General features: G+C 49.7%; 1 protein-coding gene across 6 annotated transcripts in view; it reads right to left on the reverse strand.

Annotated features, from left to right (window-relative positions):
* The window catches only part of LOC144159709 (uncharacterized), a 138,414-nt gene that overhangs the window by 93,910 nt on the left and 19,688 nt on the right, over window positions 1-24,816 (reverse strand). Inside the window, exon 1 of one of the 6 annotated variants that reach the window (XM_077691382.1) lies at window positions 5,540-5,727. The exons of 4 other annotated variants lie outside the window; for them this stretch is intronic. In XM_077691382.1, coding sequence (XP_077547508.1) covers window positions 5,540-5,712 — 173 coding nt within the window. In that variant the 5' untranslated portion in view covers window positions 5,713-5,727. Of the gene's footprint in view, window positions 1-5,539; window positions 5,728-24,816 lie in introns of those variants that run through there. One more of the 6 variants, XM_077691385.1, reaches the window with a different exon arrangement.

Below are 24,816 nucleotides of genomic sequence, written 5' to 3' on the forward strand. Positions count from 1 at the left end.
CCGGCGCTACAATGCGACCCCAGTCAGCCCTAAAGGAAGAGGGAATCGAGATGGGTACCAAACGTCTTGTTCTTGGTTATTACTTTTGGTTGGAGAGGGCGATATTATTTTCTCAGCTACTGGGAAAAGGTTGTTTCGTTTAGGATCTGTCTTGAGCTAGTCGACTGTACAACGACGTCAATGAAATCGTCACCAACACATCGGGATGGGCGCCACCGAACGGTTGTGAGCCAGCGTGTGGCGCTGATACACTCGGGCCCGTACGAATCTGATATTTTACCCAAGAGTTCTTTCTTTATCGCTTCGTAACCTCCTTCGATTCAAATTTCCTCCATTGGCTGGTGGCTCCCGAACCTCACATTTTATACTTTATACTGTGTTCGTTTTCCCAAGACGCCAATGTCAATTAACTTATTTGCAAATGTGTGGTGGAATCTTTTTGCAACGTATGAAAGGAAACGACAACATTGTTGCGGACAAACATCCACACGACTAGCCGTGCACTGGCCGCTTAGACGACTCATGTACGGCCAGTCGCCTCTTTCCATGCTAAATGTTCTCTTTCTATCTGCTTCCATTCTCAGTAATCACATAACCATAGAAATAAAGAGACCCGACAATGTATCGATTTCAAACGTACTGAAATTCTCACTTAAAGAAATTTCCAGCAGTTGCATGCTGCCACAGAGGCTGCCTTTAGTGATAAACGGGCAGGCTCAGGCGGTTTTTCCGAATTTATGGGGCGGCCGTTTCTTTCACATTTTATACCACTTTTCCTGCACAATACTTGGAAATAGCTTTTTTTTAAGCCCGGCTGTTTTTTTATTTGCTGGGGCAACTTCTATTTCTCCCCCAGCCTTCTTTCACCAGGCTCCGCCTGTGGACCTTCAAGCATAATTTGTTCAAGGTGTGTTCCTAGACACAGGAAAATTGATGCGAATGAAGCGACTATTTGTCTTGCATGTGTTGCCTTTAAACAGCCCTATCATTGCTGGCCACCCTCCTCCAGGCCCGCGGGAAGTCTGCATGATTTATTCGGCACAGCGGGCTGCAAAGCTTTCCGAACGCCTCTGGCGACCACCTTATAGTGTCGTTTTCTGACAAGGCCCGAGACTCTCACACCTCCATTGCTCTTGCAGACATCCATTCGCTTGGTATCGACTGGTACTCTCACACTGCTGCATATCAGCTTTCACTTTTCCACTACCCTACTTTGGTTTGGCGCATTACACCCTGTGCTGCCGCAAGTAGCTCTTGGCCACTCCTTTCTCGGCTGCTAACGGTGTTTTCGTGCTCACGAGTGACACACCATGATGCTCCTTACTGTTAGGATTTTTATCGATGCCTAAGTCACTGAAAAGGTCGGTGTTGTGTATCAAGATCTGCACCAGAGTCGTCGTCGTCTGGGGTTCTCTAAACCAAGCTCGTGTAGCTATTATTGCCTAAATAACACACGGATCTTGCTGCTTACTTTTCTAATACTATATTGCCAGTTCTTTATAAATAACTACACATCAAGTATCCTGTGGCTTCATTTCGCATCGCTTGTCGCATATTATGCATGCTTGCATTGACGTTTCGAAGCCCATGCATTCAGTAGCTGTAAAAAGTTTTTTTTACATTGGTATCCAAATGAAAGACACCAAATTTGTCGAGACCAATCGCTCTTGTTGCGCGATGAGAGCAATGCCGAGTGACAAGAGTAACAGAAATCGCTTTTGGTAGCTCCAGTCGCAAGTTTCAACCAGCCTTCATATGCTAACAATAGAAGACATTAATATTATCAACAATAACACTAGTTTTATTATTAATAATTGTTTTGTATATGTGAGGGGGAGACAAATTTTCTGGGCCCCGGGTGCAAGTTTACCCACCAACGCCACTGCTCAGCTGCCATTGCCATCACTGCTGGAGAGAGAAAACTGACAAGCAAAACCTCATCCCTGACTAATTTCAGTTTTAAGTTGTAGTGGTACTTTTGTGCTGTTCGACAAGCACTAACTTATTTGCGGTAAGATTGCTGCAGACAAGTCCTCAGTCACGCTAAACACAGAAGAAATGAACTTGAAAGCGTTGCACATCATAAGATCTGTTCCTAAAAGTACCAACTGAAGTACAATATTGTTCTTCGGCAAGTGACAGCACACATCAAGGACATATTGGGTGAACTGTCCAGCATCTGTTGAATGCATGGCATTATACCAGCTTGAACGTGCCTTAGAAGGGATAATTTTAAAAACGGTAACTTGAGAGGGCCCACGAAAAAAAAAATGCTTGGCACCAGGGCTAAGTGCAACTAGTTGATATTTTCTCATTCACTACTTGAGGCCTGGATGTGTATTATTAAGGCTTGGTTCCTACAGCTGGTAACAACAACAAAAAAACCTTTGTCCTGTGCGCAGCCCTACCTCCCACCGGGCTGCATGTCCTGTTATCAGCTGGCTTAAGGTTTCAGACCAACAAAGTGGTTAGCAGACAGACTATGGTAGTTACTACACCTTCGCAATGGTGAAGACTAGCTGCCTGCCTCACGACTCCGAACACACAATTATACCTTCGCACAGGTTAACTCCGTTGTACTCGGACAAAAGCACAGCCCTGTGGTCTACGTAGAAGTGGTCTACGTTTGCAGTGGCTAGCTTGGTTACGATGGGAGTGGTCATGCGCCATCCCAGTGCCCTCGTCTGACCGGCGTTGCTGCCTCTCGCCACGGCACGCAGGCGGCGAAGCGCCCAGCGGCCTCGACACGGCGCTCTAATAAAACACGGTGCAGAAGTTCGACGGGAACGCACTCATCACTGTCGTAAATCGAGGCGGCAGAACTGATGCAGAGCGCCCGTGGTCACCGTCGCAACGTACTACGCGAAAATTAGGCAGTCGCACACACTCAGCGTCCCGATCACACGCTGCACACCACCGTAAGTCCTCTCCAGAAGTTCTTCGAGAGCACCTTCATCACAATCGTAAGCCAAACACCTATGCAGTGGCGTAAATCATGGGGGGGTCAGGGGGGTCCTGACCCCCCTTGTGTTCGGGCTGGGGGGGACACCCCTTGCAAGTGTCCCCCCCTTGAGATTCATCTTTCATTTACCTTTGAAAGCTAAAACAACTGTTGTTTTTGTCACTAATAAGCACTGCACGAGCTGAAATAACCATCCCGTTCCCGCTAAGTAAAAAGAAGGTTCGTTTTCCACAATCGGCGACGTGCACAATTAATGTGCAAGCGGAATCACTGAAAGCAGGTAAAACCGGTTTCCGCTGTGGTTCGCCGAAATAAATTAAAATTATTTCCGCCAATTTATTTTGAAATTGCTTGCGGTTACCGGGCTATAAAACGCTGGCTTTCATATGAGCTAGAGAACATATACGCGACAAAAATCGGTTGTCTGTCCCTTTAAGAAAATACAGCTGCCAATAAATTTTAAACACCCAGAATATGTTAAAGAAGCACTTGAAAATATGTAGCTACTTTTAGCTCCTTGCTGGATTTTTTAGCTACTTCTAGCAATAGCACAGTGCAATTACGTAAGGTATGAAAGCATGCTCGTTTTTCTTATTTTAATTCAAATCACGATAGTAATTTGTATATAAATGAAAATAAAGCACAAAACAAAATGGCCGCCTTGGCAAGATGTGTGTCCCCCCTTGTGATTTTTCTGGATTTACGCCACTGCACCTATGCACCGCTGCAACGGCAGGCAAAAATCACGACGAGAAAAGCGCAGCGAGATGACCGCGCAACAGCTGCCATTTTTCTTAAATCATGACGTCACATCCGGCAAAAAAAAAAGTCGCTTTCTTTGTCATCGCCTCTGTTTTTTGAAGTCTAGTTGGCGCATGCGCAGTAGTGCTCGTCCACCGTTCCTGAACGTCAGGCCATGTGTCGCTCCCGCAATGCTATCGCAAATGAACATGTTATCTTACGGGATACCAAGAAGGTTAGCGCGGAATAAAACCGCACAGAGGAGGCACGATTGGCGCGGGACTGGCGCATCTATTTTTGAGCCAGTTCTTCCGTCTTCGTATACGTGGACTCGGCTAGCTCACGACAGACGTGGGTGGAAATCTTCGACAGAGGCCTGCAGTGGACACAGCCAGGAGGATCAACTGCCTCAAGTAGCTCCTCATCACTGATGTCCCGTGCAGGGAATTTTCCGTTTTTCGGAGAATTTTCGCCTCTAATTTTGACCAAAAGGGAATCTTCAATAGATGCAGGGAATTTTAAGAGTCATGGAGTAAAAAAGAAAAATTATATCAGTAACCCGACTTCGCCTCGTTTATTACTTTGCTTTCTTTTAAGAAGTTTCCAACACTTCGTCGGATTTATGTTGAAATATCCGCAGTCGTGGCCGCAAGCAACGAGCATCCAAGACCGCTTCCGATACAGTTCATAAAACAGGAGTGAGCATAGACTAAAGAACACTTCACGAGAAAGAGCTAGTAAAACGTGAATCGGCGGCTGCTGAAGGGCTGCAGACGCCTGTCCGTATGTATTCATGTGCAATATACAAAAAAGTGTTTCGGGTGCGCCTTAGTCCGCATGTCAACAAGAGATGGCGCCAGAGTACACCAGCGCTGAGCTAAAATTACCTCGAATCTCGATTATCTTACAGTGTCTTGTTCTTTTTCACCCGGCAGTTTATGTAAGCATGCTTTGTAAGTACGCATGCTGTTTGGTTCAAAACGTGAAATGCACAGTCATTGGCTGCTAAGCGGCAGACGTAGTTCACGGTGAAACTCTCATTCTCTGAACGGCGTCTGAGTCCGGAAGGCTACGTAAAGTAGACATAGGTGGCGCTGGCTAACGCCACAGACCGAACGAGAATTCACGTAAAGATCAGTCAGCTGCGGGGAATTTCGGAGGAAATTCTTGAGAAACCTGCGGGGAAAATATGCTAAAAATGGGAATTTATGAACCGAGAACTGGGAAGCTTTCACCCGAGTACGGAACATCACTGCTCCTGATCCCACCTCGTAAAAATTGGCCGGGCTCAATATGTTGGCGCGTTCACTATATATAGCTGACGTGGCCGAGCCCCATTTCAGACCTTAGCCGGGCTTGTGCCGGGTTTCGTGAACAGCTAAAACCGCATCCAGGGACACCCGAAGCTGATATGCCGCAGGTGCGTCGTCTAGCGAAACTTGGCCTCTGTCTGCTGCTGTGCCTTCTAAGACTCGGCACTCTCCCGACCACGTCATTCGTGATCTTTTCACAGCTTGTCTTTGAAATTCCGGCGCGTGGTGCGACCTTGGGCGAAGAAGCTCTCGCTATTTCAATGGCCCACAGCTCCTTTCGTCGGGCTCGTTTTAACGCTGCAGGCCTCCATTATCTCTTCCCGCTCAGTTGTGCACGCCTGTCACGGGCCCACTGAGGCCGCTGTCGCGCACAGAAGGCTTCCGCCGCCACGCCCGCAGCGCTATACGAAGAACAGTTGGCACTTTGCAGCCAGGTTGACAATTACCCTCGCAGCCGTATTAATCCCTCACATAAACCGCGGAGGCAAACGTTGCTAATTGAGTTAAGCATTGCCAACAATACCTGCCGTAAGACGTACCCGCACCAAGAGCCGTAAGCACGAAGCAGAGATCGACGAGGGCGCAGGAGATAGCACTACAGAAAAACGGGAGTAAACTATCTTCGGCCTGCCGCAAGTGACGGCCAGGAGCCTGGGACGAGGCACGGCCGCCTTGAAACACCTGGCGGGGTCGCATTTTTCACCACCACCGCCACTATACAAAACGTGACAACGCATTTTCTCCCTACTTTCACGAGGTGTTTGTTCTGGGCTATTGTTCCCTTCTGGCGCGCGCATGCACGCGTGGGGGACTTGTAACGTGTCTCGCTGCCGCCGCCGCCGCCGCCTGCCCCGAGCGCTGCATGAGCGGCTGAGCAGCACAACTGGGAGACGACGCGCTGCTTAATCCGCTGCAAACATGGCCCTGAAAACGAGTAAAGGAAATTGCCCGGCAAATGAAACGCAACCGTGCAGAGAACACAGCTGGTAACCGTAATTTTGTTGCGCCTATGCACTATATTGCCACGAGGCGTATACATAGGTGCGGAGTACCCTAGGACCGCACGATGTCCATCTGCGTCCGTGCGCATAGCATTTACAATCGCAAAAAACCACACAGGCACCGGCAGGATTCCAGCCTGTGACTGGTAGACCAGACAGAGTTAGTGTCAGTCGTCTTTCCCTTTGGGCTACGACTGTGAGTTAGTACCCGAGAGTAAAACGGCTTACTCCCTCGCTTGTAACGGTGCGGAGTACATGAGGACCTCCCAATGTCCGTCCGCGCCCATTCGTGCGCTCACCACCATCAAGCGAAAATCAAGCGAAGTTCGATTTGAGCCGTGAGTTGCCGTTTCATTTAGGGAATAATCAATGTGCAACTCACGCCTCAAATCGAATGACGGTCGGGGCGCAAGTCGGATGTCACTCGGGGGGCAACTTGGATGTCGTTTCAAGTCCCCGTAATCCACACCCTCGCCATCACCAACAGAGTGGAGATGCTACCATTTTTGTCTGTTTTTCTGCCATCGGCCGCGCCCAGCTGTTTTTTATATAAAAGTGAAGCGCACGTTTCTGTCTTTTGTATTCAGCGCGGGCCATCTAATTTGATAAGAAAATTGTATTGCCTGTCGTCACTAGAATAAAATATTCGTTTATGAACGCCAATGCTCTAGATGCGATTCGAGTGTTCTCGAAAGATAAACGCCGCCGGGCAAGTGCGGCATTCGATACTCCGACGCCAGTCTGCGCACGTCGTTTCATTGACTGCTTCTACGCCGCTTGTATTTTTTTCCTTGAATTTTTGTGGAGCATAAGTTCGCTCCAATAAGCTTTTGTTCATTGAAGAAAACCTGCGTCGTCCTTGGCTATGTGATGCATCACGTTTCTGGCAGCCAGAGATAATTTGCGAGCACGCAAAATTGCATTCAAAGCTTCGCACAATGCAGGCCGACGTGCGATGAGTTATTTTGAAGTGTTCCGTTAGGCGGACACAAAAGAGCGCTGCCTGCGAGTGTTCGTAACTCAGCAGGACGCCGAAGAGAGCATACTTGGGCCACCAGTCCGGCCTGTTTACCAATTCGTGGATGAAACCAGAGCGAACTTAAACAAAGACGAAGGAAATGCAACACAACGACAGCCACTGGGTTTCCTTTTTTTTTCAACGCTGCTGGGTTAATTGCTTGACCAGCGGCTGTCCTTGTGTTGCACTTCCTTCGTCTTTGTTTAAGTTCGTGCTAGTTTCATCCAAGAAGGTTTTTCCAACTAGCCCATCTTGCAATCCTCGTGCTGTTTGCCAAGGGTGACGATCTGGCCCACCGTGAAAACGAGCTCCAGGAACGCAGGTGCTTTGCTCAGGGCACCTTATCTGCATAATTGCCCTACCGAGGTTCACCAATGTGTGCACGTTTCTCCAGACGAGCAAAGCGGTAGCTGCCCGAGTCTTGCATTCTATGCCAGCCAAATGCAAACTCGCCTCTGAACACAGTGACTCTGAAGAAAACTGCATTCGCCCCTGGATGAACAATGCGTGTGCGCAGTGTCCCCGTACGCTTACAGCGGGAGGGGCGCTATGTTGGGAAGAGTGTTGGCGAGATCCCGCTCGACGCCTGGCAGACAAGCAGTTTTCTATCTTCTTTCTTGGGAGCGTCGGACTGTCTGCTTCTTCCAATAACTTTGCTCACGACAGTTTTGTCTTGTTGCACTCATTTTGTTTTCCGCTATAGGGCGGGGAAATTATTAATGGGAAGAACAAGTGCCCTCTGCCTAAGAAACGCTGTTTTCTGCAGCAGCAACGACAGCGCCGCACCTTAGTAGTAGTTCGACACTGCTGTGAGGGTTATTAGCAAATCAATCAGCGATGCAGCTGTGACTTGTAGTGGCGGTTAGTGCAGGGGGAGCTATGTATTCTCGCCTAGCTGCTTTGATAAGCTGGGCAGCCCACGAAGCGTTCGCTTGTGTTCCCGTAACAACTGAAAGCAGTGAATCTGAAGAGCCCCCCTGGCCCAGCTAAAAAAACAAAACGAAGGGAAGGGAGCGAGCGTAGGGACGGTCTAAATGTAAGTGAACGCCAACTCTCAGACCTTCAATCAACTACTGCGCCCCGCAAAACGAGGGCACTGTTGTAATTTTCTATCTAAGATTGTCAAGCAAAAGGTTAGACAAGCATTATAATCACTGCGCAATCGGCTACTTTCCTTTTCTGTTCATGGGACAGCGGCAGATGCCACGACGTTCGAAGTGATTTCTGTTGTAAGTAATGCTGCTTCGACGCAACAGGCGTGGCGTCGAATGCATGGCGTGAGGCGTGGGGCAACTGTGCTTTAATGGAGAGTTCTAGCACTGTGCGTGCTCCGCGTTGTAACGGCGTACCGTGTAACCGAGACCCGACTGCGCCTGCGCGCGCGGGAAGGACGAGGGGCGGCACCCCACCGTGACAAATGCGCGGGCATGGCGAGGGCCGGCCCGCGAAACTAATTCACCCGACCGCGACGAATGCGCAAGTGCCCACAGGGGTCCGGCCAACACGGTACGCCGGTACAACACGGAGCAGGCGGACTGCTAGAACTCTCTGTACTCTTCGCACGCCCCGAACGTGCCAGTCCCGCCGATGGTCCCACGTCCTTTTCTCCGGTGGGCGGATTCGAGTTTTGGACTTGGGCGCCCGCAGAAGCGTTTCACCTGACGCCCGACTAAGTCCACAACACTTTTACCCTCAAGAGCTGTTTACACGAATCACGATAAATGATTTCTGCCGGTACCTCCCCGCAGACGAGCGCAGACAAACACGCTGCTCACCTCACCTCCACAGGCTCTGTGCACACTCTGCGGCAGCGCAGGATCACGTCCTGCGGGACACAGAAAAATGCCCGCGCATCTTCTTCTCTCGTTGCAAATGTCGACAAAAGACGATAGCCTTTGTCGACATTTGCCAAGTAAATGCCACCCTTTGCTGCTCACATCTCAATTTATTCCTTTTGCGTGGCCCTCCTCCCAAGGTAAATACGCTAAAGGTTTGCTCAAGTCAATTTAAAGGGACACTGAAGTGAATTTGTCAAGCTCCCGTTTTTGCTTGCACTGCGTAGACTGGCTCAAATTAGCACACTTTTCATCGTTTATCCGGTTGACAAATCGGTAATTATTTTACAAAGCGCGAAAGAAGAAAAACTACCATGCGCGGTTTGCGGCGGCCGCACCAACTAAGGCTGTGACGTTGGGAGGAGCGGGCACCGTACGTGATTGGACGATGCCCAAGGTGAGCAACCAAACAAGTTTCGGTTTCGGTTTCGGTTCTGTAAAACACAACCGGTGGCGTTGTTGGATGGGCATTCTCAATAACTCAGTAATCATCGTACCGCGCTTCTGCCATGTTGTCAGCTGTAAAAATGCATAAAGATAAGCCTCCCAGGACGGCTTGGAATCGTAGCATTCACTAGCCGAAACCTACGCAGTGCATGGACGCCCTCCGCGTACCCGCAGACGCCCAAATGTCATGCGCTTTTCCCCCATATTTGGAGCTAGCCTCACTCATGCCTGTACCGTAAAAAGCGTGTTCGCACCAGGCCAAGGGTCTGTTCATTCTGGCCTGTGCCCACTGCCCGCAAGCAGTCGGTGCTTATGGCAACAGCACGCCAACGAGAACTCGCTAGCGCGCCAGTGCCAACCTGCGCGCGTTCTTTGAATTAGTTCGTGGAGCCATGAATGTTGCGGCCCAAAAAAAGCTGAACTTATGTAGAAAACATCGGTAGAAAACGAAAAAGTTAACTTACAAAAAAAAAAAGCACGTACCCGCGGGGACTCGAACTCGTAACTTGCAAAACACTTGCGGCAACATACCTAGCGCCCCAGACCACTCGGCGGGCTCCCACGACCGTGGTAATATAAGGTATATATTGTACAAGTTTACACTTTTATTTAGTTTTGGCATTTCAAGCAGCTTAGGTGACTATTTGTTGTATTGCGCTCGTGCAGTAAGCGTCCCCCGAGTTTCCACAATAGCTCACGTCTAGGAATTGCATTTCGTAGACGGAAAAGCGTTCGCAGAAGCGTAGTCGTGCTGCTGACCGCTGTGCTTGTACGCCCAGCGCAAAAAAGTGCTTCCCACACCCTAGGTTTACGCTGTACGGTAAAAGTATCAGTTGACTTTTTTTCCTTAGTACCTATATTGACTTCGCTGACTCTTCTCCCGCCTTCAAGAGGCCTTATATTTTCCTACTGGCGTACCAGTCAGCGAAGCGTCGCATGTGCGCTTGTGCAGCGCTTGTGTGAAGCGACCATGACTTGGAGCTAGATACAGTGTACAAACTAACCAAGTAAAGAAAGGCCCATTCTTCCATTGACAAACATGTCCTGGCTTCGTTTCAACTGAGCGAACGAATTGCGAGGACCCGTCGGCGGCCGGCGGACGAAACGCTGGGCCGACTGACTGTCTGAAGGCCGGGGAGCCGTGCAGTAGCGCAGCCAAATGCGAGCTCGGCTCCTCGCGACGTCACACGAAAACGCCGCAGAAAATGGGCGAGCGTAAAGAGAGGAGGACAGCATTTTCGAATTAATTTTTCTACTAAATAAAATCGCGTAAACGCGCCCAGAGTGGTCGTAACATGGCCTGGGTACTCCGGACTACAATTTGCGCAAGTAATCCCGCAATGTTTACATATCACTTCAGTGTCCCTTTAAATTTACCGCGTTCCACTGCTACAGGCCGGGTGCCTCGATGCCTGCGCCGCTGTACGGCGGAGACGCGCGTGAATCGAGACGCCCTAGTTCAACGTTTATAGAACCGCGTTGCCCAAGTCCACGTGCGTTCCAAGCAGAACGTGGCACCTATCTAGTGGAACCTTTCGTAACTGTTGCCGCTTGATTTCTTAAAATGCCACCAGAAGCTATAGTGGTGCGGGCGACAGCAGGCGACAGTGTGATTTTTTTTTCTGCAGTGGATGTAGAGTTTCATTTCGAAAAAATCAAGCACCTATGAATTTTTTTATAAAGGAACACTGTAAATATCTCTTGTGTAATAATTTGCTGTCTTATATTTGCCTAATGTCGTATTCTTGTTCAACAATGTTGACAAGTATGAACATATAAACCGGACGTTTTGATTTGGCTGTATTTTGCGCAGACTTCGTTTCACTTCGGCCGGTTGGTTGAATAGAGCCACGGACAGACAGACAGACAGACAGACAGAAAGACAGACAGACAGACAGACCAAAATTTCTGGGTTTAAGTAGCCCAAGAAAGACTATCGTCTTTAAAACCTTTAGAGCCCACCACCGCAACTCAGCTGAAGACCAGAGGAGCCTCTTCCTCATGAACGCCACCATGAGCTGCCTGGAAAGAGGCGGCCCCCTTTTCCCTTTCTAATACGAATAACGTGTCCAGGGGGAAAACGCGATGCAGCGGCCGCTCTTGGTGTGCTACCCTGCGGGTTCTGCACGACTATCTCTAGCGGTGCATCGTCGGTATACGCTGAGACACCACAACTAGACGAGTCATGTTGCGTGTCCGTGTCAACCCAGCACGACCTCGGCTCCTCAGAATGAGTGCCCAATTTCTGCCGGCCCACGGTCCAGCGTCTACGAAACACGCCGCACCCTGCCGAACTTACGGCCATCCGGGGCGGCTTGCAAGCACTAACTCCTGCTCTTCATCAAGCCCTTGGAGGTACTACTTTACAAATTTATACAGACTCCACGGCGGCCATACGTGATTTACGTCGAGTAAATAATAACTCAGCTATCTCGAGGTATATTCACGTACTCCTGGCCTCTGCGGCTCTCGTGGGTCCGGCGACATACTCTCCCCGCTCACATTGCGGAAGAAGATCTTCGTCGCGCCACACGAGCTCTAATTCCACCGTGTGGAACGGACATTCCCAGCAGGCTCGCTTGCTGGGAGGAGGTCTTGCTGCGAAGACTTCGTGTTGTTGTAGCCCTCTCTCCCGCTGTTACCCCGGAGTGAGTGGCCACTACGCTACCATGCCCCGTCCGCACAGAACTGCCCCTTTTGCTCGGCTCCTGTCGAAGATGCGGACACTGAACATTTTCAGTGGACATGCCCTTCATTTGAAGCGGCCAGAACAAGACACCTTCGAGGCCCAGGCCTCCACCCTGGAAAACCACCTGACCTTCATCGGTGGATTTGGGGACCCCGTCATCGCCCCCTCCTTGCGTTTCTTCGCGAAACGGGAGTTAATCTAAACTTGTGACATAGTATTTATGCCAACGGGCATACTATCGCTTAATCTATACTTGTGACATAGTATTTATGCCAACGGGCATACTATCGCAATAAAAAAAAAAAAGACATCGGTCTATGAGTCCGGAGGGCCGCGTACCCCGTGTCCGGAATCAAGGTAGCGCTGCTTTCTACTTTCAGCCTCGCATGCCTTTCAGCTTGTCCGGGAGGCAGAGACCATGCTACGCGCAGAACATGGTAAGGAGTCTTGTGCACATGAAGAGCTCGGCCAGAAAGTAGCCACTCGTGAATGAGCCTGTCCTGTGGGCCAAAAGCACCCGGCACGCGTCACCCGTCTTCTCGAGGGAAGCATTCATAATTTTTACGGCGGATTCAGCGAGCCCGTTGCTTTGAGGTAAAGCTCTGGGTACAAGTAGTTTGAATTCGGCCGGTACCTGAAAACACTCGACAGTGGATGGCACTCATGTCTTGTCAGATGTCGGAGGTGCACACGAAGAGGTTCTTGCGCGAGGTAGACTTGAATTGGGCAGACTCGCGCTTCTGCGATCGTTCCACGTGTTGATGTGCATCGAGGCAACCCCAAACAGATTCGTAGGGCTTGTGCCTGTGCACTTTGAAGCACGCGTAATGACGATCGCCGAAGGTTACACAGTATGGGGGCGCTGTATTGCAAATAGCCAATAAAGAGCGCCTGGTAAAGGCGCAACAGCGATGAAACCGATGGGCCCCATGATTTCCCTGCCATATGTTGAAGGACGTGGGTGAAACTTTGTAATTTCCTTCTTAGTGCCGAGACATGTTTTGACCATGACAGATCTCTATCAATTGTCACGCCGAGAAATTTATGATGCGTGACACATGGAATAACAGCTCCTTCGATCTTTGATTCCCTTCAGATTTGCAGTCGCCAAAATATCAGAAGTGCCTCTATGGATTGTACCTGATCTACAGGTGCGGTTGTCGATTCCTGGAATCGGTAAAAAATCCCACATGGCGTCTTCGGTCCTAAGACAACTTTCACTATTTTACATCAGTGAAATGTACGGAGAGGTGTCGCATGTTTTTGTTGACGGCTCGGTCACGGCGTCTTCGTCGGCAGCGGCAGTGGTTATGCCTGGGAAGGACCTGACCAAACGTTTCAAGATTGCTTACAGGACGTCGTCTACCGCAGCAGAACTGGTCGGTTTACGCGAAGCGCTCCGCACCATTTCTTGTGAAAGGCCACAGCAGTGGATTATCTTTTGCGACTGCAAACCAGCGCTGCAGGTACTAAGGTACCCAATGAAGAGAGGCGCGTACGATCAGCTGACCACTGATGTCGCTATCCTGTTTAAAGAGTTGAATGAAAAGGGCCACACGGTGGTGTTTCAGTGGATACCAAGTCACTGTGGCATCGCTGGAAATGAGTTGGCGGATGCAGAAGCACAGCAGGCACACCACAATGGAACTCTACCCATCACAAGGCAGGATGCTAACGCGATACTCTACGGAGCGCGTAAACAAGCCGCAGCCTTGCATTCGTCGGACCCGCAGAATCGACATGAACGCCTTCACAAGCTCGATCCAGAGCGGACGTTCTGGGTCAGTCATGCTCCTCGTCTTCGTCGAAGTCAAGAGACATTGCTACACAGGCTGCGTCTTGGAGTAGCATTGACTCGGAAGTATCTTCACACAATCGGGCGAGAGGACAGCCAAGACTGCCTTCTGTGCGGTTGTCCTGAGACTATCGAACATTTGCTTAGTGCTTGTCCAAAGTACTCGAGTGAGCGAATGAACCTTGAGACAGCTTTACTACGCTTGGACACTCGCCCTCTGTCCGAACAAAAGATTTTGGGCACGTGGGCTGACAACAGGAACCAAAGCCTAGCCGTTAAAGCCCTGCTAACATTTCTTGGTGACTCCTCTTTGGATTCTCGCCTCAGGTTGTGACAAAATTGAACAGACTGCGAAATAATGTCTGAGAAGTTTTTTTTTTTTTTTTTCATGGATGATAGTCATGTGCTTAAAAGTGAACTGTTGTCATCTGATTCAGCGCCCCGTTGTACGTGAGACGTTTATTGGTTTACTGCTTGTACATAGTTCATTTGTCGCTTTCATTGTCATTCCCCATACCTTCCATATTCATTCCTTTCTCTTTCTGTCCCCAGTACCCTCCCCCCAGAGGGAAGTAGCAGGCCCAAGATCAATTTCTCAGGCCGACCTCTTCTCCTTTTTCAATAAACATTTACTCTCTCTCTCTGGGTACAAGGCTCGGTTCGATTCCCAGTGGCTCTAACCATTTCTTTTTGTTTTTAATTTATGTATTGCAAAAAACGTTTCCTAGGATGAATTGTACTTTTTGCTTTCGCTATTATTAACGGTGACTTGTTACCCTTTAGGTCGCTTTTGGTTCGGGGCGCAGCCTGTGACCACGTCGTTTAACTTAGCACTGCGTAATATGACGCCACTCATGCCCCGTGTTGACGCTGGGCAGCGAAGCCACCGGGACGCTAGTTCTCCAACGACGCCCACTACGTCACACATTCACACAGACACACAGCTCCAACGCGAGCGGAGACACGCGTGCGCTTTCGTTGTTGGCTCTTTCACTCATTTTCGGGGCGCGTTTCCGCTTTGACTCGAGCGGCAATGCGCCGTTGCTCTGGCGATAAGCTTGGTGTTCGTAGGCAGGCTTTCCCGCCCCAAAATCCCGGATCCTAGCCACACAAGAAAAGGCCGCGAGGGCTGGAGCCTTAAGGTGGCTCTTAATTTACAGGACACGCAAACAGGGCGCTTTGTCAGCGCAAGGACGTGGCAGCTGTCGCTGCGACGTGTGGGGCGCAACGCCTTCGCGGAGAGAGACAGGCTCTGACTGCGTGCCTCCCCTTCGTCCCCTACGCTGCCTCCGCCGCCTCACGGGGGCCACAGTGTCCGCTCTCGTCCAGCAGCAGATCCCGCTGCAGCGTGCCGCGCCACGCGCGTTGGAGCGCTCCCTGACGTGGCCCAGGGGGCTGCTTTGAACAAAGGTGATCGCTCGCCTCAGCTGCAGCGAACAAAGGCGCCGAGCAAAGAGAAACAAGAAGCTCGTTCGTGGTACGCCTCCGTCTAATCAGGCGCACTCGTTTGCCGCGCGGAAGGCAATAAGCTGCTCCGCGCGGAACAGCAACTGTGCCAAATAAAGCATGCGCGCTCCCCACTCGTGCCAACATCAGCCGCCGGGCTGAACACTTCTAACAGCCACAAGTGTACGAGCCCGAAAAACTCGCGCGTGAGTGGAGCCGTGTATTTCTGGAGGAACATCGCGAAATGGAGACGTGAATGCGCCGGTCGTCTCGTACGCGTAAAGTATCGTGAGGGAAACAGACGGCCGGCCGTCATAGCCGCGAGCAAGCGCGGCTACTCACAGCCGAGGCGACGTCAGCCGTTGCGTAACCTGCCCGGACCGAAGAATGAATGAATGAATGACTTTATTGCAGAGAGGAGCCTATAAAGCCCTGTGGGTAGGGAATGGAAAGGAGGATTGGGAAAGACGCCACTAAGTAGTTGTAGTACAACTAAGTAATGTTCAAGCTTCACTGTAGCGGTCACTGTAGCTGTCTCTCGAGGTTCCGTTGGAGCAACACACACACACTGGCCTTCCCCTGAGGTGTCCGGCATAGTTCTTGATGGCACATTACGGTTGGTGGGGCAAGACGGACGCGCACCGGCGTTCATTTGTGACTGGTGAACTTGAACAGGTAGTCGGTCAGCCATTAAACCATCTTATAGAGACCATTTTTTTTTTTTGACCGAAGAAAAAATTTATTCTCCCGCTAGCTTTCAGAAGGCGACTCTGCAAGAGAAGTAAACCAATTCATTCCTTCCTGCTTGGCCTCGATACTTATTCTGACTTGAACTAGGTACTAATAGATTACCTGCCCACTGTTCATCCACAATGAGATGCCTAGTTATTTCGGTTTGATTTGACTTGTTTGTTCCTTGTCGGAATATCGACAAATCTGGATGCGAACGAAAAGGCGGCAAGCCTGACCGACTTTCAGGCAAGCGATATAACATTCATGCTGAATAAGTATTAACGTACACAAGGCACCACTACAGAAAACGGAAGGTGTTCAGTGCGTTGCGGCATTCCGTTCCCGCGTGGCACAAGCCAGGCACGCACACGCAGCCCTACTGGTTCGCGTAGGATGCCTCTCGCGCTTTTTCAAGGTCAACTGCTCAAGGAACTGCACCGCGGTTTGGCCTCACGTCCCGTAACGGAGTTTGACGCGAACGATCCGGGAGCGAGCACCAGCGGTGCTAATTGTTAATTAACAGCAGAGCTATTTAAGCTTCCAGTTCCACCGTATAGCGTTACCACAGAAAAAAGAAGTTATGTTGATTCCTCTGTCATAGGAATTCGTAAAACACGAAAGAGAAACATGCAGCTCAGCATGATTTGCGGGTCGGCGGCTGTCTTGTGGGCGTGCTTGGCGAGCGACGTCCAGCTGGCGGGTCGCTTCGGCAAAGGCGTACTGGCTTCATTTCCGTGACGGGTATGACGTCAGTAAAACTGTTTGGTGTATCCCGGCATAAAACACTTTCGTGATAAAATATAAAACTCGAAGATGAACAACCCTAGTAGAATGTACTCTTCAGCGCTAAAGGTTGCTTCCCCGCAAGAAGACCTTTTGTGCAGGGGTGCACTCGTTACAGGCCTCTTGCTTCGCTGTGCTGACGTCATTTCTGTGACGGATACGACGTCAGTGAAATCTGTGCATCCCGGAATAAAACACTTTCGTGTTAAAATACCAACAAAAAAAAAACCGAGCGCGCGTGGTAAGGGGCGCCCGACGCCAGCCAGGCTTGCGCGTGCTCTTTCGCCGCGTGAGGAGCTCGCAAAAAAAAAAAAAATCCAACGCACGTGAGCGTGTGCCTCGAGAACACTCTGCCCAGCGTTCGTGGCGTGACCTCTCGTGTGCTCTAGTGCGCTCTGCTGCTCACCAAATCACATACGTTCGCGCCTGAAGTTGGCATCACAGACGCCGGGTTCGCGAAACCGGTTGCCGCGGGTTCTAGCGCATGCTGCTGACGAAAACGATCCGGTCAGGCTGCCAGTCATGGAGAACTTTCCACGGCAAGTTTGCAAACAAATGTGAGGTGCAACAGCCGGGTCTCCGACGAAGTGAGAGGGGCCGCCTGTTCTGCTGCTTCTCCAGCCTTGCACGACTAATACGAGCTGCGCCAATCTTTTTTCCAGCACAGGTATTTTTTTACGTTTTTTCTTAGTTCGATCGCACGCATTCTTTTCGTAAATATCGGTGATTTTGTGCCATTTAGTTTAGGGGCAGGGCGCGGCATATCAACGCGTTTAATTGACTTGCGTAATGAACCATTAAATGAGTGACATAACGCTAAACGGAGAGGAGAAACAATTGACACCTACAATTGACGTTCTGCATCGCATTGTAAGTTCCGGAAATTGTGCTCATCTTGGAATAAAATGGATGCAAAGAAAGGGTTGCAAGGTGATTATCCTCCACCTCGTCTCTTGGTAAAGAAAGGGTGATAACGTACTGAACACCTCACGTTTTCTGTTGGGGTTGCAAGGCTGTGGAATTGGTGTTCAGTTTTAATATTAAACTTACTAAGCCTAAAAATTAATGCAATCTCCAAACTTCCCACTTCTAATAAATGTTCTTGAAGTCTGCATGCTGGCTTGTACATGCATGCTGAGGCCTGGTACCGAAATGAGCGCTAAAATACTCCCATTTTTGCAGCTAGCATAATGCCTGGCGAATTGTTTTCTTCTGTCAGCTGTAAAAGCTTGAACAGCAGGCACATATGTGTAAGGAAACGTGTACCGTATACTCGGTCTATTCCTTGCTTATTTTGCTTGATCAGCTGATATGCAAAACATTTCCGACTCTGCAATTGCCCATGCTGAATATATCAGCACATCGGTGTGGACTCCCATGATCAGGCCGTTCGTGTAACACCATACTATTTCGCCCTGAACACCCTTCAATTTGTTTCTCGTCCAAACACCATAAACGGTGCTCTCCAAATATTTTCACGTTTATTGGTCGGCGAGAAAAAGGCAAAGTTTGGGGCGCAAGGCATTGTTACCAAGTTCCGGAGCCAAGGAGTTGCAATTAGCTCCACATAAAATGCCAGCTACGGAACACCGCGGGTCTGGCGCGTAGTTGCATACCACGGCGTGGACGCGTGAGAAGTATTGGCGCTCTAGTACGTCGGAGGCTGTCCCTGCCTCGCTCAAACACGCAGCGCATGCAAAACACGAAATCGCAGCCGTGAACGTGGTCGATATAGTCTCAGAGTTAATGTGGCAAAAGTTAACACATGCGTGAAAGCGAGCGCCAGTTCCCTCCTTACCCGTTTATTTCACCGCCCCCCGTGAGTGCCCACAACCTAGCCCTGTCAGGCCCTCTGCTGCCGCCAATCGCGTACAGGGGGAAAGCGCTCCCCTGAGACAGCGCATCGCTACGCATGACGGCCGCCATCGTGCAACGGCGTCGACTCTTACTGAAACCAGCAAGAGTAATGGACATCAGTCTGTGAAGATACGTCTCCTGTATTTCCGTGTCAGGCCAGCAAAGTGCGCTGCAGGTCAAACAAATTTTGTACTATACGACGACGACAGCAGTATCGCGTGTTTTATTAAGGCGAAAGCCTCATAGTGCACCACTCTGCGAGAAAGCGCAGTTGAATTGTTGCTGTTGTCTGGTCAAGGAAATGGCCGCACCGCAATATAGAGTAAACACAGTAGCCGACCGATTTTTCGGACCTTGAGGGGAACGAAAGATAGCCCGAATAAAAGAGCAGTCCCAAAAATCGCCATCGACTGCCACACGTCTGCGAACCACCTTTTACAAACTTAGGTCAGTTCCAAAATTGACTGGCATTATCATCATCTCCATGTCTCGTGCTTCACGCGCGCATGCATTGCTTCTTTGTTTTCGCCCTTACCATCGATGTTCCATTAAACAGGCCCCGATGGTCGCTCCTCTCGCCATTATTTTTAAGTGCAATGCACTTCTTAAGCGACCCTGAACCTGCGTCCACCGGCGATGTCCGCATCACATACCCACGTGGGGGATTGGCCAGGAATCGGGCGTGAGAAGGGCTAATGCACCCGCTTAAAGGAGTACTGACACGAAATTTCAAAGCTGAGATCCGCTCTAGCAATCAAGTACAACGACAACACAAATAGGTGTCTGTGAATAAATGCATCTTTCTTTCTTTGTAGTTGTGTGTGTGTGTGTGTGTGTGTGTGTGTGTGTGTGTGTGTGTGTGATCTCTCTTTCGCGAACATTACCGAACCGCGCAAATTCAACTCATGCATTCGCACTTTCACATTCTTCCCCTCGGGGAAATGCGGGGAATTTTTTTGACGCTCGAGTCTGGTTCCTAGGGGTCGACGGATCCCACAAACAGTACTGCGTTACAATGTCACTTAAACTTGGTAGAGCCTGCCCAGTGCTCTGCCAGCCGTGCAATCTTGGCACGCTGCCAGCGTATAAGATACAGGTTGCCGTCTTTGTCGTTGCTCCTTTCTTTGCGGCAAAAACCCAGTTGGGCAGAAATCGAGAACTTTGAAGGGTAATGGAAGCAGAGGAAGCGGAGAATCGTCTCCTTCCAAAACCAGACAAAACACCTTGCACGGATAACCTTCGACCCATTTCCCTCACTTCCTGCATCAGAAAGCTCACGGAACACGTCGTCCTTAAAGGAGCCATGAAGACAAAATACAAGTTTGTTTTATTAGAAACATTTCGTATTTTATAGTGTCCCCAGCACTTGTCCTGATGCAAACGATGTTTTATTCACTGAGGCATTAATCAATTTTAGTTAAAATTTTGATTTTCCCTCTAAATCGTGTGTTCTCGTGGTTTGCAAGACATAACCAGAACCGACCCTCCGCAGCTGATTGGGAAGCCTTGTTTACTGTTAGTGAACCTAGATGGCGCCACCATACCGTGGCAAGCCGTTTTCTGCCTCTGGTTTGTTTTTTACCGTATTTTAACCTGTCTTGTTTTTGTTCAGGTAGAAAATAATCCATTCGTAGACATATTGCTCGCTCTTCAAATTGGGTCACGTAAGACACCGTTGCGTGCTTCAATTGTCCAGTGTCGTCTGAGACTAGGCGCCGCAGTCCCGTGCAGCTAAACCAAGCATAGTACCCGCGGTACCAACAGCATTACGCATCGGCTTCTCTGCTTTTACGTGTGCTTTCGTAACGTGCACTGTTTGTCCCACCATTTTTACTGCTTTAAAAAGCATGTGCCCTAAATTAAGCGCAAATAGCTCGTTCAGCAAGCTTATAAGCTCTGCCTAATTTGCGTTTGCTTTTGGCGGCCTCCACCAAACGCAGAGCTGGCTGGTATGACATCATAGGTTCTGTTTAGGGAAACGAGCGAGTGGGTCGCATCGCCATTTCCTTTTTTCCTTATTATATAGCTTATTTGAGCGAAGTTTACGATAAATGTGATGTCAGTATGATTCAAACGAGACAGTCGTTTGAATGAACCAAACTTTTGTTTTGTCTTCATGGCTCCTTTAGCCGTCTACAAAGGTTTCTCGAAACGACGGACCAAATGCCTCACTCGATGTTCGGGTTCCGCCCGCAGCCCTCAGCTCAGGACGTACTGCAGCTGAAGAGAGACGTATTTGAGGTGGCCAGTCGCAACACACCCAAAGCGATCCTGGCTTTAGGCTTGGAGGGTGCGCTCGATAACGTAACACACGAAGCACAAATCTTGGCACCCTGGATTGTGGGGAAAATACTTACTCCTACGTCAAGAATTTTCTGTCAGATAGAACAGCCATCATTAAAACAGGCGACATCCAGTCTCTCTCCATACACTGCGGCAGTCGTGGTACACCACAAAGGGCAGTGCTATCGCCCCTACTTTTGAACATAGCCATAATATCCCTTCTCAGACAATTACACAAAATGCCCAACATTAAGCACGCTCTGTATGCGGACAAAATAACAATCTGAATTATCAAGGGTTCTCCCGACGTCATGCAGGACGGCAGCGGACGTCGTCCACGCCTATGTCAGCCTATGTAGTTTAGATTGTGCACGCAAAAATCAGAACGCATCATAGTACAAACATGCCGCCGGGACACTCCAGATAACATCAAAATATGGCTTTACTAATCAGACGGATATTCTCAATCAAGACGTTAGGAATGACTTATCAGGAAAACCACAAAAACATCCTGCTCCTCGACAGGCTTCAAGAAACTACAGCTCATGAAATGGATTGGATGCTGCGTAGGATAGAAAACAGTAGTATAGTAATGGGTTGAAAGAAAACGACAAGGACCGTCTTCTGCAGGCCTTCGTCGTCTCCAGAATGGTTTACGTGGCTCCTTGTGCGGTTCCGGGGGCATATGAGCGTAAGCTAGACGCACTTCTTAGAAAGGCATACAAACGAGTCTTGGCACTTCCTACAAGCACCTCTACTGTTCGCCTCACGGCTTTGGGACTGCCCAACACCATAGAAGAACACATAGGGGCACCGCTAACGGCGCAGAAAGTAAGACTCGGAGCACGTCCCACTGGGAGGAAAACGCTAGCTAAGCTTGCGTACACGGCGCCGCACATCACGGAAAACGCCGTGGACATCCCGCCTGATATAAGGACTAGAATTCTTGTCCGTCCTATACCTCCGAGTATGTACCCTCAACATCATGAGGTAACACGCTTAGCAAGAGCTGCTGCGTTAGAAATACTAAGCACTGTACGAGACCTCCCTCTCCTGCTGAATAAAGAGTCAAACCCTGCCGTAACCGGCATGTAGTAAGTGAAACGATCCTGGCCAATCCCCCAAGTGGGTATGCGCCACAAACTGTGCAGGAGGCCGCCCGGTTCTTGCTGCGGCAGGAAACTAAACATCCCCCTCGCGAGGGGCACGATCAAATGCAGAGCATTTCCGGGGGCGCACGACGTTAAAGGTACACTGAAGTGATTTGTAAACAATGCGGGATTACGAGCGCAAATTGTAGTCCGGAGTCCCTATAGGCCCTGTTTCGACCACTCTGAGCACGTTTACGCGAATTTATTTAGTAGAAAAACCAATTCGAAAATGCTGTCCCCCTCTCTGCACTCTCGCCCATTTTCTGTGGCGTTTTCGTGTGACGTCAGCAGGAGAGGAGCTGGCAATTGGCTGCGCTACTGCACGGCTCGCCGACCTTCAGCGACCGAGTCAGTCGGAAGGCTCTGAGTCGGAACAACGTTTAGTCCGCCGGCCGCCGACGGGTCGTCGCAATTCGCTCGATCAGTTGAAACTAAGCCACAACACGTTTTGGAATGGAAGAATGTGCCTTTCTTTACTTCGTTAGTTTGTACACTGTATCTAGCTCCAAGTCAAGGTCGCTTCACACAAGCGCTGCACAAGCGCACATTCGACGCTTCGCTGACTGGTACGCCAGTAGGAAAATATAAGGTCTCTTGAAGGGGGAGAAGAGTCAGCGAAGTCAATATAGGTACTAAGGAAATAAAATCAACTTATATTTTTACCGTACAGCGTAAACCTAGGGTGTGGGAAGCACTTTTTTGCGCTGGGCGTACAAGCACAGCGGTCAGCAGCACGACTACGCTTCTGCGAACGCTTTTCCGTCTACGAAATGCAATTCCTAGACGTGAGCTATTGTGGAAACTCGGGGGACTCTTACTGCACGAGCGCAATACAACAAATAGTCACCTAAGTGGCAAACTAAATAAAAGTGTAAACTGGTTATACATTATATACCTTATATTCCAAGCGTCAGGGAGCCCCCGCGCGTGGCCTATTGGTTTGGAGTCCTAGGTATGTCACCGCAATTGTTTTGCCAGTCGCAAGTTCGAATCCTCGCGGGTACATGCTTTTTTTTTTTAGCTTTTTCGTTTTTCGCCGATGTTTTCTATATTGCGTTCATCTTTTTTGGGGCCGCAACGTTCATTGCTCCACGAACTAGTCCACAGAACTCGCGCAGGCTGGCACTGGCGCGCTAGCGAGTTCTCGTTGGCATGCTGTTGCCATAAGCACCGACTGCTTGCGGGCAGCGGGCACAGGCCAGAATCAACAGACCCTTGGCCTGGTGCGAACACGCTTTTTACGATACAGGCATGAGTGAGGAAAGCTCCAAATATGGGGGAAAAGCGCATGTATTTGAGCGTCTGCGGGGACGCGGAGGGCGTTCATGCACTGCGTAGGCCTCAGCTAGTGAATGCTACGATTCCAAGCCGTCCTGGGAGGCTTATCTTATGCATTTTACAGCCGACAACATGGCAGAAGCGCGGTACTACGATTACTGGTATAATGAGAATGCCCATCTAACGACGCCATCGGATGTCAAACATGTTGTTTTACTGAACCGAAACCGAAACTTGTTTGATTGCTAACCTTGGGCATCGTCCAATCACGGTGCCCCCTCCTCCTAACGTCACAGCTTAGTTTGTGCGGCCGCCGCAAACCGCGCATGGCAGTTTTTCTTCTTTCGCGCTTTGTAAAATAATTACCGATTTGTCAACCGGATAAACGATGAAAAGTGTGCTAATTTGAGCCAGTCTACGCAGTGCAAGCAAAAACGGGAGCTTGACAAATTCACTTCAGTGTCCCTTTAAAGGGACACTGAAGTGATATGTAAACATTGCGGGATTACTAGCGCAAATTGTAGTCCGGAGTCCCCAGGCCATGTTTCGACCACTCTAGGCGCGTTTACGCGATTTTATTTAGTAGAAAAACTAATTCGAAAATGCTGTCCTCCTCTCTTTACACTCGCCCATTTTCTGTGGCATTTTCGTGTGACGTCAGGAGGGGATGAGCTCGCAATTGGCTGCGCCACGGCTGCGCTACTGCACGGCTCCCCGGCCGACAGAGTCACTCGGCCCAGCGTTTCGTCCGCCGGCCGCCGGCTGGTCGTCGCAATCAAGGAGGTTAAAAAAAAATTGCTTGGTCGCAATTCGTTCGCTTAGTTGAAACGACGCCAGGACACGTTTGTGAATGGAAGAATGTGCCTTTCTTTACTTGGTTTGTTTGTACACTGTATCTAGCTCCAAGTCAAGGTCGCTTCACACAAGCGCTGTACAAGCGCACATGCGACGCTTCGCTTACTGGTACGCCAGTACTCCCCAGTAGGAAAGTATAAGGCCTCTGGAAGGCGGGAGAAGAGTCAGCGAAGTCAATATAGGTACTAAGGAAATAAAATCAACTGATATTTTTACCGTACAGCGTAAAACTAGGGCGCGGGAAGCACTTTTTTGCGCTGGGCGAACAAGCACAGCGGTCAGCAGCACGACTACGCATCTGCGAACGCTTTTCCGTCTACGAAATGCAATTGCTAGACGTGAGCTACTGTGGAAACTCGGGCGACGCTTACTGCACGATCGCAGTACAACAAATAGTCACCTAAGCTGCTTGAAATGCCAAAACTAAATAAAAGTGTAAACCGGTTGTACAATATATACCCTATATTAACTAGGCCTCCGCGTCCCGCTCCGTGGCTCAGTTGTCTGGGGTGCTAGGTATGTAACCGCAAATGTTTTGCAAGTCACGAGTTCGAATCCCCGTGGGTACGTCCTTTGCAAGTTAACTTTTTTGTTTTCCGCCGATGTTTTCTATATTGAGTTCACCTTTTT

The sequence above is a fragment of the Haemaphysalis longicornis genome, unplaced genomic scaffold (genome assembly GCF_048455015.1).
Source record: "Haemaphysalis longicornis isolate Haplotype H1 unplaced genomic scaffold, Haemaphysalis longicornis Haplotype H1 scaffold_10, whole genome shotgun sequence".
Classification (NCBI taxonomy): Eukaryota; Metazoa; Arthropoda; class Arachnida; order Ixodida; family Ixodidae; genus Haemaphysalis; species Haemaphysalis longicornis.